Here is a 17,692-nt window from a genome sequence, read left to right on the forward strand (position 1 = left end):
TGCACTTGCACAGGGACCCCATCTCAGGGGGGCCCCAGCCACTGAGGGGAGATACACCTGGACCAGGGCGGAGATGAGCTGGGGCATCATGTACAGTGGGCCAGAGTCAAGAGCCTAGAAAGGGGAGCTGAACCAGCCCCGTGGGACAAGAGCCACTGCCCCCTGGGATTTGCCAGGGGCAGGACCTGCTCTTCCTCCCCCTCCACAGGACTTCCCATCCCTGGGGGCAGGGAGTGTGGAAGCAGTAGGGAGAAATCACCATAGTTTTGTAGGTCCCCTAAATTCTTTAATCTGATAATGGTCAGGGCCACCCAGGGGGGGCAGTGGGGCAATTTGCCGCAGGGGCCCCCATGAGAATATAGTATTGCAACTTTTTTTTTTTATGGAAGGGGCCCCCAAAATTTCTTTGCCCTCTGGTTGGCCCTGGTACTGGTTAAGTGTGTGCTTAAGTACTGGCTTTGCGGAGCTGCTTTCCCTTGGTGGCTCCTGATTTGGCAGTGTTTGGCAGCCACTTAGCACAGCTGTCATTGATTACACAAAGGGCAAGGCAATGGAGAAGCAGCCCAGAAGTGATTTGTTGATTAGTTATATATGATTTTTTCTGTGTATTCTTGTTAACATGTTAAATACAAATGCACTGGGGAAAAAAATAAATAAATAAAAGTGTTTAAATTGTCCTTAACCTGTTTGTTCTCAGTTCCCTTCAGAGTCGCCAGAGGAAAAGGAGAGAATGAGACTGTAGTGAAGAAAGGATGCCACAGCTGTATCTACTATACTTCCTGATGGGGTTAAGAGACAGAGCAGCAAGTACATTATTAGTTTCCACTGAATGAACTACAGAGACAGTTTTTCAGAGCAGCATATATTCACCTAAAGGGGCACACACAAAATTTATATCTCCTCTCAACCTGCCCATGGTTTCTGCAGAAACGATCTGTATAACAGTTTCAGGGCAACTCTGCCTGGGCTCCCCATCTGTGGTCACTTTCAGGCTTCTGCCTCGCAGCCATTACCTCTCTTGAGCAGAGACCTGTGCCTCACTCCTTCATGACTGAGGAATCTTTAAGGCTGCATAGTTCTCTGCCTACACCTTCAGCAAGCCAAACTGCATAAACAGCGCAAGACTGCTCTTTGCTTTCTCTCTGAAGCCTATGAACAGTGCAATTGCCTGCAGTTACAAATTGCCACACTGCTCTTTCTAAGCAACTTCATTTATTCTTAAAGTGAAAGCATTACACAGTAAGCATATTACAAACAATAAAATAATTTACATGCATGCTAACAACCTTACTAGAGGCCACCCTAACTCCATCCTTGGGCTTGGGTAGGTGTCAGTCCTTCAAGTCCACAGTTGGGTTTTCCTTCTGATTACAAGTTCATTCCAGGACCCAATTGGGCAATTTAGCTGTTTCTTCATATAGCTTGGACTTTTGATCTCCAGGCACAGGAACAGGTTACCAGCAGACAGTCAATTTCTCCTCAGGGCATAGCTTCAACTGGCTAGGTTTTTGCATAACTGGGGGGGGGGGGAACTTTTCCTTAAACTCTCCCTAAGGATTCCCCAGGAAATTCATATAAGATTTGTTGTCCCCATTCTTGTCTGGCACATTTTCAATATAGTTCTGTTAACTCCCAGGCCTCACATCTGTCATATCTCCTTCCTAGAGAGGTTACATACAATCCTGGCCTATAATAATACATAAATTTGTCATTTAAAACAGCTGACTTTAAAGAAACTTAAACATTTCAATAAGGTTTCTCAAAGGATATGGCAGGAACTTGCTATAGCTGTCATACTCTGAACTATAGATTTTCAATAAAGAGGCAGAAGGGAGCAAGTTTTTAAAGGTATTTAGGCACCCAAAGATATAGATAGGTGCTGAGTGGTATTTTAAAAGTACTTATGTGCCTATGGGCATTAGTTGCCTAGGCACTTTTAAAATCCCCAATATGCACCTGTCTGCATCTTTAGGCACCTAATTGCCTTGACAAATCTGGTTTGATATCCTTACAGGAAGCCTTCAATATCACTATTCCATCCAACCCATTTTTAGTGATGCCACCCATCCCATGGGGTAGCCCAGATTTTTGTGGGTCAGTTTCTGGAAGGACTAATTTGCCATGCCTTTATGAGAGCATTCTAAATCTATTTCTGGTAGGATCTTATTAAATGCAAACAAACAAGTGTTCTCCAAGAACTAGCTGCAAACTCTATCGATGACTAACACCACTACATAGTGGCATAGGGTTTTTACTGTAAAATACAGTGGGATATTTCATTATGACTTTCCAAACCATCTTGATGTTTTGGGGTCCCAAATTACTGAATTGGCTGAGAGCTCCCACTTCTGCTCATGAAGGAGGTAGGGGAAGGAATTTGAATCTATGACAACTGTCCATCCTCTCTGCTACCACTGTGGTAGAACAAACCAATGCTGGATGGTGGGACCTTAAGCAGTCACTTGCAGTGCTTCTTTCTCAGACCAGTCCTGGGGATGGTTTTTGTGTGTGCAAAGAGGTTCTTTGAAACATTTTTGCTAACAAGTAGCTAGCCCAGGGATGATAGGACCCTTGTTGGTGGTGGTGGTGTGGGGTGGCTAGTGGCTGATTTTTGGCAGTGAGGGAAAGAGTGGCTGGGTTCTTCTGCATTTTGAAGGTGGCAATCCAAAGGAAGCCCCTATACCCTCCCCCTCCGCAGGGGGCTCTGTGTGAGAAGCTCCCATCTCCCTCAGCTCAGCCCAGGCCTGGGGGAGGGGCAGCCCTACCACCCCCGACTCCACCTCGCAGTAGAGGTTCTGTCGGGTCGAGCGGGCAGCACCTGTGAACAGAGCCGGGCTTTGCATTGCAGCGCCGGTTCGCAAGTGGAGCAGACAGCTGCATTAGCACAGCGGAGTCATGCTTCCGCTCGGGATCAGCTGACGAGTGAGGAAGTAGCAGCTGCAGCTGCTGTGCCCTTAATAGAGGCAGAGAGAGGAGAGCTGAGTGACTGCTACCCCCCCTCCCCCAGCAGAGCCCCACTGACTGAACCCAAACCCTGCAGCTAGCTACATTTCCCCCTGTCCCAAGAGGGTTGCAGCTGAGGGGGCATAGCCCAGGCCGTGTATAGTGTGCAGAGATGGCAGGGGTCGTGGGAAATGGAGCTCAAGTAAGTGTCTGTGTCCAGCTGTTTGCAAACCCAGCAGTAGCACTTTTGGCGGGACTTTCCTTTCTCTTCTACAGCGTGCGTGTGTCTGGTCTGTCTCTTCAGGGCATATTTTATTTGTAGCTGGAGATAGCCCGTGCCTGGGGTTGTTTTTACTTGTATTCTCCCCGCCTTCCCCCCGGAAAGAGCCCGATTTATTTATTTATGCTGCCTTTTGTTGCGCACAGAATTGCCCCTCTTCCACACCTTGTCTTTCCTTTAACGTGGGGAGTCTGGTGGTACCAGGCCTGCCTGGCTATTTTTCAGTAACTTAAAAAAAAAAACCCAATAAAAAAACCAACCCTATCCCTTCTTAGTTGTAATTAATGGTGCAAAGGGCATGTGGGGGCTGGGAGAAGCTATTCTAGAGAGATTAAAGGTGAATCAGACCTCTAGAGTTTAGTTTTTACTTGTTCAGTGTCTGTACAGGTTAAGTTATTGGAGGGGGTGGGAAATTGCTTTAGTCACTTGCTTTTGTTGAGGTTAGACTCATGGAAGTTTACCTTCACTTTATACTCCAATAAAACATCTCTCTCACTTTAAATAAACTCTTATGAGCATAATTGTCTGCCCAGGTGTAAATACAAAATGCTTTTACTCCTGAGAGGTTATTTAGTATATTTCTCTTACATGAGAGTCCCATAATCTACTAATGGTACAAACTCCAGATTCTCTCCCAAACACCTCCCTCCTGCCAACAGTAGTGCATTGTTTCTTTAATTGTTGTATTTACAATGGATACATTTTTAAATGTGTTTCCATGGGGAGCACTTAGCATATGTTTCCGAAAATCAGATGGGATGTTTCTCACACAATGGTTGGAGAAAGTTGTTTGTAAAAATAAATAAATCACATCACATGCAGCTGTTGTGAAATTACTCAGTGAATTATTGCTTCTAAAGACAATACTGGCCACACCTATAGAGTTAAGTATAATTGTTAACCACTTCAGTGCAGGTGTATGTTTTGCTGAGGCATTCCTACAGTCTGTCTGTACATAGATATACAATATGTATCCATAGTACATACAATATTTGAAAAGGAAATAACTTTTTATTGCATTTTGTGTCTCTGTAAAACCACTGATACTTGTCATTTTACCTGAAATGGAAGCTTTCCGTTCTGTGGCTTGTCAGGCTTTGTAATAGATATATTGTCTGGAGAGCTTAGAGTTGGAAATGAGTTTATGGAGCTTTTCAGATAATAGAAAAGCCTATAAATAAATGTCATGGGTTCAATTTCACCCAGGTTGGTAGTGCTTGAATGTCTCTAGCTTGTGAGGGCATCTTTTGAGATCTTCAGCTGGAGTAAATTGTCATCTCCATTAGCTTCAATGACAATTTACACCTGTTGTGAGAAACCACTATCACCGTTGTCACTAATAGGACCCAGACTGTTAGCCAAGTTTGAATGGGCCACGGAGAGTGCATAGTCCTTTGACCTTTTTGGAGATGCGGTGTACAAAAGATAAATCCTACTGCAAGGGCTGTGTGCATTGAGGGAGAAAGCTTATATTATTATTGATTGATCTGTATATTTTTTTATGGATGATTAGAGGACTCCCCTTTCCAAAGGCTTTCACCTATTCCAAAATCACTAATTTATTTAAAGAATAAATAAAAATATGAAGGGGATGGGAAATAAAAGTAAGCACAGTAAACACATTTTAGCAGAGAAACACATGTTCTTCATATATATAATGTCACTTACTTATGGGGAGACTTTCAAAGGGGAGTAAGGAACCCAACTTCCATTGCTTTTCTGTGGGAGTCAGGCACTGAACTCACTCCTTGGCTTTAAGTCTCCCACTTAAGAATTAGTGTGTGCCCTGTTTTTTGGTCTGACCTTTTACAAAACAAAACACCTTTTATATGAAAATACTACATTAGCTGTGAAGCACTCTTGGTACAATAAACATTTCTCTAATAGGATCCTTCCTTTTACAGATATTTTAGTTAAGTGAATTCCATGTATTGCTTCTAGAAATGATTATGCAGACAATTGGCTAACTTTTCAGCTGTTGTAAGAAACGACTTCTGTGGTCATTGTGGTATGCTGTGGCATGGAATGGATGATCTTATCCCTTCTAAACTAAATATGTTCTTAATTTGAATGTGTTCTGAGCGGTATGAAGTTTGTTTCAAAACATGACTCTTTCAGACATCGATATGAATATTAGCTACAATGTATTTCTAATATCTGATTCTCTCTTCACGATACTCAGTTGACAGAAGAACACATGCGCTTCTAGCAGTATGCAGGATAATGCTTAACTAACTAGTAACACTCTCCAGATGTATATTTCTGTGGCAGTGAGAGTGCATCAATCTTAAGATTTTTCATAAAATTTAAAGATGATATATAATATTTGGAAACATTCTTTATGGAATTAATGACATTGTATTGAGTGTAACCACACTGCTTACAATGCAATGTCATTGTAAAATGGTCACAGTGAAGGTAACTTGGGTTATGCTCTCCAGTACTGAAACTATGTGAGGAAAGAGGAGCTAGTGAAGGTGACAATGTCAATTTAAAATGTGTGTTTAACATGCCCGCCCCCCTCAAATTCTTCTGTCACTTATCAATAGCTATAATGGTGTGAAACATTCACAATAAAACCTGAAATATCACACAACCCACCTTATTTGGGGTTTTATTATAAACTTTCTAAACTTGGTCCAGGTTGGTTACCCCATATAGGGCACCAAACAGCTGTCAGATCGCAGCAACTTTTGCTTACTAGCAACCCTGATTTGGATTTGCACTAGTGTCATAAACAGATAGTTAAGGGTTAATGTCTCTTCTACCTGTAAAGGGTTACAAGCAGGGAACTGGACACCTGACCAGAAGACCAATCAGAACACAAGATACTTTTAAATTTGGGTGGTGGCAGTGCTATCAGATCTAAGCTGGTAATTAAGATTAGAGGATTCATGTGCTAGTATCTCATTTTCTGAACTCTAAGGTTGAGATCTGAGAGGGAATGCTATGACATGGTTGGCAGCTGAGTGGGATAGATAAGAATCCAAAAGCCAGTAAGATTATTAATTTGCTTCTCTGCTAGCTGGTTATAAGCAGAGGGAAGGGGTTTATTTTTTTTAAACTGCAGCCAGAGAATTTTTTTTCCTTACTCTGTTCTAGCTGTGCATAGGGAGGGTTATTAAGGCTTAACGATGATCGTTTGTTAAACAAAGAAGCCTTAAGTGGTGAGCAACGCACTCCAGCCAGGACACATTTTGTAAATGAAAGAGTTTTCTTTTGCTTTTTAACTCTTTCGGGAGAGGCTAGTAAGTTAAAAAGGACTCTGTTTCTAAGCAACCCCAGGAAGCCAACAGAGAACCAGCATTTCAGGCAATAAACACCAGAGGGTGCCTCAGCATAAGAAAGCAGGAAACATGACTTCCAGGGTAAAAGTGGACGCAGAGGGACAAATCAAAGAGGCAGACCACAGGCGAGACATGGAAAAAAAAACTACAAGAGATGGAACTGAGAGAAAGAGAGGCAGCCTACAAAAGAGAGCAAGCAGCCAAAGGTGCAGACCACCAAAGACAGCTGGAACTCCAGAGGGAGACCTATCAGCAGGCCCTGGAATTAGAAAAGGCTAAGCAACAGAACCCAGCCAATCCTAACAACCCTTCACCAATAATTGTTCCACAGCACAAGAAATTTCCCACCTACAAGGCAGGTGATGACACTGAGGCCTTCTTAGAAAATTTTGAAAGAGCCTGCCTTGGGTACAGCATCTCTGAAGACCAGTACATGGTAGAATTGAGGCCACTGCTCCGTGGACCCTTAGCAGAGGTGGCGGCTGAAATGCCTAAGGAGAAAATGAATGATTATAAACTTTTCCAAACCAAGGCCAGATACAGAATGGGGATAACACCTGAACATGCCCGTCGACGGTTCAGAAACCAAAAATGGAAACCAGATGTGTCATTCCCCCGACATGCCTACCACATTGCAAAGAATTATGAAGCCTGGGTATCAGGAACAAAGGTTAACAATATGGACGAGCTGCATCTCCTGATCCAAATGGAGCAGTTCTTGGATGGTATTCCTGAGGAAATAGAGAGGTACATCCTAGATGGGAAACCCAAAACGGTAATCGAGGTGGGGGAGATTGGAGCCAAATGGATGGAAGTGGCAGAAAAGAAAAAAGCTACTGTCAAGGGGAACGAATACCCCAGACGGCACACCGACAATAAACCCTACAACAAGGACAGCCAAAGACCCCACCTACAACCCAAGGAAAGCCACAGACGCCCTATTCTTCCACCTCACCAGTCTCCAGTAACCCACCTCGACCCAGTGACCAGTCAGCTGGAAGATGCTTTAAGTGTAATGAACTGGGACATATAGAGGCCAACTGCCCAAAGAACCCCAGCCGAGTGCAGTTCATTACACCACTATCACATCAAAGATCCCCAGACCCAGATGCCTCTCAAATACCCTTAGAGCGAAGGGAAATTTTGAGAGTGGGCGGGAAGAAGGTTACTGCGTGGAGAGACATGGGGGCACAAGTGTCAGCTATCCACCAATCCTTCGTCAACCCCAAATTCATCAACCCAAAGGCCCAAGTGAGAATTTACCCCTTCATGTCACAAGCTGTAGACTTGCCTACAGCTGAACTGCCTGTCCAGTACAGAGGCTGGTCAGGAATGTGGACTTTTGCAGACTGACAATTATTCCATCCCCATGCTGCTGGGGGAAGACTTGGGCAACCAGGTGAAGCGGGCCAAAAGAGTGGGAATGGTTACCCGCAGCCAAACCAGGCAAGCTTCCAGACCCGTTCCTGTTCCTGAGCCGTCCACAGAGGCCCCGTCTGTGTTACAAGAGACCCAGACAGAGGTAGTGGACCCGGATCCCATGCCACAGTGCTTCCAGTCCCAGACCAGGAACTGGAAAAGCAGCCAGCACCAGAACCGTTGCCAGCACTGACGACAGTGGTTGCAAATCCATCTTCAACCCCAACGCCAGAGGGCGCCAGCGAGCCTGAACTGGCAGAAGCAGCAGACAACCACACCCAAGAGGCTCAACCAGAGCCTGAAATACCCCCTGGTGCACTAGCGGAGAGCGGTTCACCAGCAACAGAAACAACCCCATCACCTACATCGTTCCAGAGGGACCAAGCCCAAGTCCACAGTCTAAGGAAGAACTGGTGTCTCCAGCTTCAAGGGAACAGTTCCAGACTGAGCAGGAAGCAGATGACAGCCTTCAGAAAGCTTGGACGGTGACACGGAGTACCCCACCGCCTCTCAGCTCTTCTAATCGATCCCGGTTTGTTGTAGAACAAGGACTTTTGTACAAGGAAACTCTTTCTGGTGGACACCAGGAAGACTGGCATCCGCAAAAACAGTTGGTGGTTTCAACTAAGTACTGGGAAAAGCTCTTAAGTTTAGCCCATGATCATTCCAGTGGCCATGCTGGGGTGAACAGAACCAAAGACCGTTGGGAAAGTCTTTCCACTGGGAGGGGATGGGCAAGGACGTTGCCAAGTATGTCCGGTCTTGTGAGGTGTGCCACAGAGTGGGAAAGCCCCAAGACCAGGTCAAGGCCCCTCTCCAGCCACTCCCCATAATAGAGGTCCCATTTCAGCAAGTAGCTGTGGATATTCTGGGTCCTTTCCCAAAAAAGACACCCAGAGGAAAGCAGTACGTACTGACTTTCGTGGACTTTGCTACCCGATGGCCGGAAGCAGTAGCTGTAGGCAACACCAGGGCTAAAGCTGTATGCCTGGCCCTAACAGACATTTTTGCCAGGGTAGGTTGGCCCTCTGACATCCTTACAGATTCAGGATCTAATTTCCTGGCAGGGACCATGAAGGAACTGTGGGAAACTCATGGGGTGAACCACTTGGTTGCCACCCCTTACCACCATCAAACCAATGGCCTGGTGGAAAGGTTTAATGGAACTTTGGGGGCCATGATACGTAAATTTGTCAACAAACACTCCAATAATTGGGACCTAGTGTTGCAGCAGTTGCTTTTTGCCTACAGGGCTGTACCTCATCCCAGTTTAGGTTTTTCACCGTTTGAACTTGTGTATGGCCACGAGGTTAAGGGGCCATTACAGTTGATGAAGCAGCAATGGGAGGGGTTTATGCCTTCTCCAGGGACTAACATTCTGGACTTTGTAAGCAACCTACAAACCACCCTCCGACACTCTTTAGCCCTTGCTAAAGAAAACCTAAAGGATGCTCAAAAAGAGCAAAAGGCCTGGTATGACAGACATACCAGAGAGCATTCCTTCAGGGTAGGAGACCAGGTTATGATTTTCAAGGTGCAACAGGCCCATAAGATGAAAGCATCATGGGAAGGGCCATTCACGGTCCAAGAGCGCCTGGGAGCTGTTGACTACCTCATAGCCTTTCCCAATTCCTCCCTAAAGCCCAAAGTGTACCATGTTAATTCTCTCAAGCCCTTTTATTCCAGAGACTTACAGGTTTGTCAGTTTACAGTCCAGGGAGGAGATGACACTGAGTGGCCTGACGGTGTCTACTACAAAGGGAAAAAAGACAGTGGCGTGGAAGAGGTGAACCTCTCAACCACCCTGGAACGTCTGCAGTGGCAACAAACCAAGGAGCTGTGCACTAGCTTCGCCCCATTGTTCTCAGCCACCCCAGGACGGACTGAACGGGCATACCACTCCATTGACACAGGTAATGCTCGCCCAATTAGAACCCCACCCTACCGGGTGTCTCCTCATGCCCAAGCTGCTATAGAACGGGAGATCCAGAACATGCTACAGATGGGTATAATCCGCTCATCTACCACTGCATGGGCATCTCCAGTGGTTCTGGTACCCAAACCATATGGGGAAATACACTTTTGCGTGGACTACCGTAAGCTAAATGCGGTAACTCATCCAGACAACTATCCAATGCCACGCACCGATGAACTATTGGAAAAGTTGGGACGTGCCCAATTCATATCTACAATAGACTTAACCAAGGGGTACTGGCAAGTACCGCTAGATGAACCTGCCAAGGAAAGGTCAGCGTCCATCACCCATGCGGGGGTTTATGAATTTAATGTCCTTCCTTTCGGGCTGCGAAATGCACCCGCCACCTTCCAGAGGCTGGTAGATGGTCTACTAGCAGGACTGGGAGAATATGCAGTTGCCTACCTCGATGATGTGGCCATCTTTTTGACTCCTGGCCCGAACACCTGAAAAAGGTCTTTGAGCGCATCAGGCAGGCCGGACTAACTGTTAAGGCCAAAAAGTGTCAAATAGGCCAAAACAGAGTGACTTACCTGGGACACCAGGTGGGTCGAGGAGCTATAAACCCCCTACAGGCCAAGGTGGATGCTATCCAAAAGTGGCCTGTCCCAAAGTCCAAGAAACAGGTCCAATCCTTCTTAGGCTTGGCTGGGTACTACAGGCGATTTGTACCACACTACAGCCAAATCGCTGCCCCACTGACCGACCTGACCAAAAAGACTCAGCCAAATGCAGTCAAGTGGACTAATGAGTGTCAGAAGGCCTTTACCCAGCTTAAGGCAACGCTCATGTCAGACCCTGTGCTAAGGGCCCCGGACTTTGACAAACCATTCCTAGTAACCACCGATGCATCTGAGCGTGGTATAGGAGCAGTTCTCATGCAGGAAGGACCGGATCACAACTTCCACCCTGTCGTGTTTCTCAGCAAGAAACTGTCTGAGAGGGAAAGCCACTGATCAGTCAGTGAAAAGGAACGCTACGCCATTATATACGCCCTGGAAAAGCTACGCCCATACGTTTGGGGACGGCGGTTCCAGCTACAAACCAACCATGCTGCGCTAAAGTGGCTTCATGCTGCCAAGGGGAACAACAAAAAACTGCTTCGATGGAGTTTAGCTCTCCAAGATTTTGATTTTGAAATTCAGCACATCTCAGGAGCTTCTAACAAAGTAGCTGATGCACTCTCTCGTGAAAGTTTCCCAGAATCCACTGGTTGAAAATTGTCCTTGAAATGTAGAAAGTCTTGTAGTTTACATACTTAGTAGTATATGTAAAGGTGCATGTGTTGTATTAATCTGTTTATTTTAGAGTTCTAGGAAGAAATCGCCACCAGTGAGGTTCCCCACTGTCTGCGATTTGGGGGGCGTGTCATAAACAGATAGTTAAGGGTTAATGTCTCTTCTACCTATAAAGGGTTACAAGCAGGTGTCATAACTGTCCTACTCAGATCTGAACCTTAGAGTTCAGAACATGAGAAGCTAGCATAAAACCTCCAAACTTAATTACCAGCTTGGATCTGATATCGCTGCCACCAGCCAGAAAAATTCCAGTGTCTGGCTCACTCTGGTCTCCCCAAAACCTTCCCTGGGGAACCCCCAAGCCTCAGATGCCCTGAGTCTCACCACAAAGGGAAATAACCCACTTCCCTTCCCCCTCTTCCCCTCCAGGTGTTCCCTCCCTGGGTTCCTGGAGAGATATACAGATTCAAGCTCCGTGAATCTAAACAAAGGGATTCCACCCTCTTTACCTCTTCCCAGATTTTCCCGCCCTGGGTTCCCTAGGAGATTCCCTGCTTCAAGTCCTTGAAACACAAGTACCGAGAGATCAAATCTCTCTCTCTCCCCTCACCCAGAGGGTATGCAAAGTCAGGCTTTGTAAATCCAACACAGAGATGTTCCCCCTCCCTTCGTTTCTTAGCCTTAACCAGTGAAAAACACTTAAACAGGTCTTAAAAAGAGAGCTTTATATAAAAAGAAAGAAAAAGACATAAAATGGTCTCTGTATCAAGGTGACAATACACAGGGTCAATGGCTTAAAAGAAAAAATGAATAAACAGCCTTATCCAAAAGAAGACAATTTAACACATTCCGGCAACTACACACATGTAAATACAAAAATAATATATAAACCTATTGTCTTACTATCCTTTTACTTACAACTTGGAAACAGAAGATTAGAAAGTCTGGAGATAGAAAGATCATTCTCAGAGCCGAGAGGATCACTGAACCAAGACAAAGAACTCACACCCAAAACTTCCCTCCACCCAGATTTGAAAAAGTCTTGTTTCCTGATTGATCCTCTGGTCAGGTGTTTCAGGTCACTTTTTGTTAACCTTTTACAGGTAAAAGAACATTAACCCTTAGCTATCTGTTTATGACAGCAGGGAACTGGACACCTGACCAGAAGACTAATCAGAAGACAAGATACTTTTAAATTTGAGTGGAGGGAAGCTTTTGTGTGTGTTCTTCTCTCAGAGGGTCTGAGAGAAACCAGACACTACTACAGGCTCTCTAAGTTTCTTTTCAAATAGTAAGTAAAAACAGGCGGTTTAGGCTTTTTGATTTTTACTCTATTTGCAATTGTGGATCTGGCTGGGTAACTTTTATATGTGTAGTTGCTTGGAATATTTTGATTTGTATTGGTACTGGGGGGAAAGTCTCTTTCTGGTGTCTGTAAGCTATAGGACCCTGTAATATTTACATCTTGGAGTTACAGAGATAATTCTTTACTTTTTCCTTTCTTTTATTAAAAGATTTCTTTTTAGAGAACCAGATTGATTTTTTTTCTTGTTTCCCTTGTTTTATTCGAGGGGATTGGGATAACTCACCAGGACAGGTGGGGCAGACGGGAGAGGGGAGAGATAGAATCTCTCTCTGTTTTCCTTGAATCTGTTTGCCTCTTTGTGGAAGGGAATGGAGATGCTTCTCTGTATGGTGATTTAAGAGGTTGGATCAGTATCTCTCGGGTTAGCCCAGGGAGGGATATTCTGGGAGGGGGAAAGGTGGGGGAATGGTTTATTTCTCCTTGTTTTAAGAACCCAAGGGATCTGGGTTCTTGGGGTCCCCAGGGAAAGTTGGGGAGGTCAGAGTGCCCCAAACACTATATTTTTGGATGGTGGCAGTGCTATCAGATCTAAGCTGTTAATTAAGCTTAGAGGATTCAGGTGCTAGTATCTCATTTACTGAACTCTTAAGGTTCAGATCTGAGAGGGAATGCTATGACAACTAGAAAACTAGATATGGAAGGCTCTGGACTCAATTACTGATCCTTGGCATTTTCCAGTCCCCTCAACCTTGTTGGTTTATAGGATATCTGGAGAGCAATTTTATTGACAATAAAAAGCAGTCTTGTATCCAAAAGAGCAAAGGAATGAGTCTTGGACGTTATGGTGCTCCACTCTACCTAGGTATTGCAGTGGGCTGGACAGCCACTATACATTTCAGTATCTATGAGCAATTGGAATGTTGAGGGACCAGTACTTGAAGGCTGATCCTTGCTATGAAGGAAGTGGGGCAGGGGAGGGGGATATGGTAGGGACAATAGCTTGTATTGATTCCTGGTAAATTGCTTTGAGCTGGAAGTAAAAACAATTTTGGAGAAATCTTATTAATACATTACTGGCATTGTCATAGCACCTGGGAGTTCTAGTGATGGATGAGGATCCGTTGTCTAGGTGTTGCCTTTCTCCATAAGCAGTTTAATCTATAGTAGTAGTACTATAATCTGGATTCTTATAGTGAATGTCAATACTGCCTTTCGAGTGGTTTGAAAAGTTTTTTCAGGAAGCATTCTTCCCCTGATGTTGAGTCCTACTGCAATGTGTGGCACTCAGGTTGGGCAGACACTGATAGGCAGCTAAAATAAAGTTGGGGGGAGAAGGGAAATGTCTCACTGAAAAAGTGTGGTTAACTTTTTTTTTTTTTTTAATTTTTAATGCAAGAAGCTGCTTCCACTGTGAATACAGTGAATGGTCAGGAATTCACTTTTATGTCTCAGGTAAGGAATTTCATCCTTGCCCTGAGAAGCTGATGGAAATGTAAGAAATTTTCACCTGCAATCAGATTTGTGAATAACTTCTTAAAAAGCAAAAATTGAAAGTTTTCTGCAGGTCTGTGAACCAAAGTTTCATGGAGATAATACCTTATAAAGGTGCTGAGAGGCTTTTAATTAATGTTCTTAAATCCTTTGGTAAGACACTGTGTTAATAGTATAATACTTTGCATTAGCATAATTTGAGCAGAATGTATTGTCTTTATCCAAGATGGATTTGACTAGGATATTGAAGTTTAAGATCCCTTCTGTTTTAGAAAGAATGCCAGATGATCCTGAAAGAAGTACAAGTGCTCAGGAGTTCATCATTCTTGAGGTATCTTCTTGCCCCGCCCCCTGCAAAAAAGGAAGAGGAAGGGCAGATTCTAAATGACATGTAATTTTAGGAACCCATCTGGTTACCGATACATAGGCTCCACCAATACAGAGGCTAAAGAATATGGAAATGTCACCATGCTTTGAGAGATGCACTGGGCCTGGTCAGAGAGAGGTCAAGAGTCGACTCTTCAGATGGGTTGAGCAAATTAGGCCTTTAGTGATTTGACTGAGGCCACACAGTGAATTGATGCTAGAGCTAGGATTAAAATAAATCTCTTCTGACTCCTAGTCTTTTACTGTGTCCACTAGACTTGACACCACCAAATTCCCCTTTTATTTCTACTACTGAAATGATCCTTTTGTGATCTTGGAGGCAAAATCGTAGTGTACATTACACCTCAGAGGTGGCTGCGTTTCAGTGGTGGATTGACTGAATCATCTGTTTATTAAAATAGATGTCTGTGCATATGCATGTATCTTGTAAAGTGCTTTATGGTCCTTTGGGATGAAAGGCATTATACAAGTAAGACGTATGCACGTAAGATTTTTTTTTTTGAGGGCTTCCAGTATTTCAAGTCATTAGGATGTAGCTATACAAAGAAATCCCTTTTCTCCCTCCTTGTAGTTCTGAAAGGCAAGTCTGTGTCTTCGTACTAGAATTTATTGCAAGAGCCATGAACAAAGATGTAATGAAGAAGAGGGAAGAAATTGCTAGGCTGAACTTTGAGGTCTCTATTTTTCAGCTCGTGTATTCAAAGTAAAAAATTCCTTCACTGTAGTCAACTATCTTTCTCAGTTGAAGTTACTGAATAAGAATGAATTAAAGGGAATGTAATATTGTATTATCAGATTGCAGGCGTCTTAAAACTGGATGAAACACAGGGATGATTTGTAAAGGTGAAGAATACATTGGCAAGTTGTCCTTTAGGGTTGATAATATTTCCCGTTCTCTGAAATATAATCAGAACAGAACATGAATTATTTTTGTTGTTAATTTGTTCCTTATCTGGAATTTGAATGGATGGGCATTTTGTAGACCAACTGTAAAGGGGACTCTAACTTAAAATTTAAATCGCTTAGAATTAAATATTGTGATATCCAACTAAGGAGCAAGTTGTCATGAAAGGCAGGATTCCTGCAGTGCAGAACTTACAAATGTCAAGTTGTATTTTTTTCATAATTCTATTGATTTTTAGTAGCTAGTCGGGGTTGCCATTTCCTCGGTGTAGATGGCTTACTGGAGGGATGATCCAGCCTAGGTCTAGAATTCATTACAGCTAATATCTGGCATTCAGGCTCTTTGTTTTAGGTCTCATTCCTTCCAAGACTCCTCACTAAGACTTCAACTGCTGTTTTTGGAGTGTAGCAGGATATATAAACATTGCCATCCTACTGTGTGGGGATATTGTTTCGGTATCATCAGCCACTTCATTCTCGCTCAGAGACAAATCCTAGTAGCCTACGCAGTTTGCTACCGACAGTTTGCCTAAAAAATATTATAAACAAGGGCGTGGTATTATCTGAGCACAGGACTGTGAACCAGGAACTTCTGAGGGTTTAGCTTAGTTTTGGAGATGATTTGCTACGATGTTAGCTTCGTTACTTGTAATTGGCAATTTACTTGGCCTTTTCTGATGTTTCCCAGTTATACAGATGGGGATAATATCTGCCTAATAGGGATGTTGTGGGGACTGACTGACTGTACAATGCTTTGAAATTCTGGCCTAAATTTTCAGAAGTAACTAACGATTTTGGTTCATCACATTTTGGGTGCCTGACCTGAGATGCATCAAAGGGTTTAGAATGTGGTGAGCCTTCTGAAAATCAGTTCCATCTAAGGTGCCTCAAATTGGGCACCCAAAAATCTTTATTCACTTTTGACTAGTATTAATGGGAAATATGTTATGTTATAAATTAAATTACTAACATGCCAGCAAACATGGATTTCCCCAAGGTAGGAAATCCCAACCCAATTTACGTCCAGCTGTGATTTAATGACTGTGTTAAGCTGATCATAGCGGGAGAAAAAGGTGAGACTGAGTGGAGTCCATAGCATTGAAACTGATGTAGCTTGGAAGGTGGTAGTGACTGTTGTTGTTGTTGTTGTGTTTTTTTTTTGGTTTTTTTTTTTAATTTGCCATGTGATTAGATCAATGAGAAGAAGCACTATGAGAAATTATAAATTGTTCATTTATTAGATAATTCCTCTTTTTAATTTGCAGGTGTCCTACATTAGTCAAGATTGCAAAGAAATTCCAGAATTTCTAGGAAGAAAATACGGAGGTATTGCAAAAAGGCTAGACCTCAGCTTCAACTTGTTAAGGTATGTGACAATGTTTGGTTTCTCAAGTGCAGTATGAGCAGAATTAGGATGTGTTGCCAAAAGTGAAATATTTTCCACCTTCTCATATTTTCAGTTGCTATATGCATGTCCTTTCTATTTGGATAAGGATAAAAAAAATCAAATTGTCTTATCAAATCATATATTGCTATTTTAAAATAGCAGTACTGTTTTTATAGACATTTATCTTCTATTTAACATGTTTGGTATGTGTGGAGGAATAATGAACAGGTAAGTCTATCAAAAGCTTTTAGTATCAATCCAAATAATACACAATGCAAAGCTTGTGTTGTGTATTATTTGCTCTTTGCTGGAAAACAAGCAAATCAACATTTTTGGGGCGAGGGGGTGGGGAGAGGAGAGAGAGTCCAACAGTGCTTCACCAGTAGCAAAGTTACAAGTAAGCATGCTCTCCCTTACCCCATCTTCCTTGCATGTTTAAAGTTGTGACCTTCAAAGTTCTGGGATATTGTCTTTCCAGATTGTATTAATTCATTTTAACACACTATCTAGGCATCAATATATCTTTTTAAACTCTTAAAACAAAACTCTCCTTATGGAGAAGGCCTCTAAAATTTAATTCAACATAAAGAATTCCATAGGATTGTGCAAAAAACCTATTGAGAGGAGACATTTTTTTTCTTAAACTGCATTGAATTTTACAGCAGTTTTGAATAGAACCCATTGACTTCATCCTTAAGTTTTACTGGGCTGTTGTATAAAGGTTACACTTTCTAAATTTGGAATTCCACAGTTTACTTTGGCATAAGCAGGCTTTTTTCTTCAAGTGTGGTAATGGTCTTATTTCCATGGGCTTCAACTGGAGCAGACCCTAAGCCTACTTCTAAAAATTGTGAGTTGAAAGCAAGACTGTAGAATCTTGTTCTTCTAATAGGTAAGTGTTAGCTAATGTTTTTAACTTCTTATAGATAATACCCTGTTCCATAGTAAACTCTGAAGGACTGATTACGATCTCAGATACGCAAGAGATAGCTGAGCAAAACAGGCACTGAAGAACAAGTCTGTGCATTGTAAATACTAATGACTCTTATTATCTAACATTCTAGTTACTTTCACTG

General features: G+C 43.1%; 2 protein-coding genes across 2 annotated transcripts in view; one reads left to right on the forward strand and one right to left on the reverse strand.

The window, feature by feature from the left end:
• The window catches only part of COMTD1 (catechol-O-methyltransferase domain containing 1), a 982,895-nt gene that overhangs the window by 423,511 nt on the left and 541,692 nt on the right, over positions 1-17,692 (reverse strand). The gene's annotated exons all lie outside the window — the stretch shown is intronic.
• Positions 2,894-17,692, forward strand: part of LRMDA (leucine rich melanocyte differentiation associated) — a 985,783-nt gene continuing 970,984 nt past the window's right edge. Inside the window, exons 1-2 of the mRNA XM_050960402.1 lie at positions 2,894-3,145; positions 16,495-16,595. Coding sequence (XP_050816359.1) covers positions 3,116-3,145; positions 16,495-16,595 — 131 coding nt within the window. The 5' untranslated portion in view covers positions 2,894-3,115. The remainder of the gene's footprint in view (positions 3,146-16,494; positions 16,596-17,692) is intronic.

This window comes from Gopherus flavomarginatus, chromosome 6, assembly GCF_025201925.1.
Source record: "Gopherus flavomarginatus isolate rGopFla2 chromosome 6, rGopFla2.mat.asm, whole genome shotgun sequence".
Classification (NCBI taxonomy): Eukaryota; Metazoa; Chordata; order Testudines; family Testudinidae; genus Gopherus; species Gopherus flavomarginatus.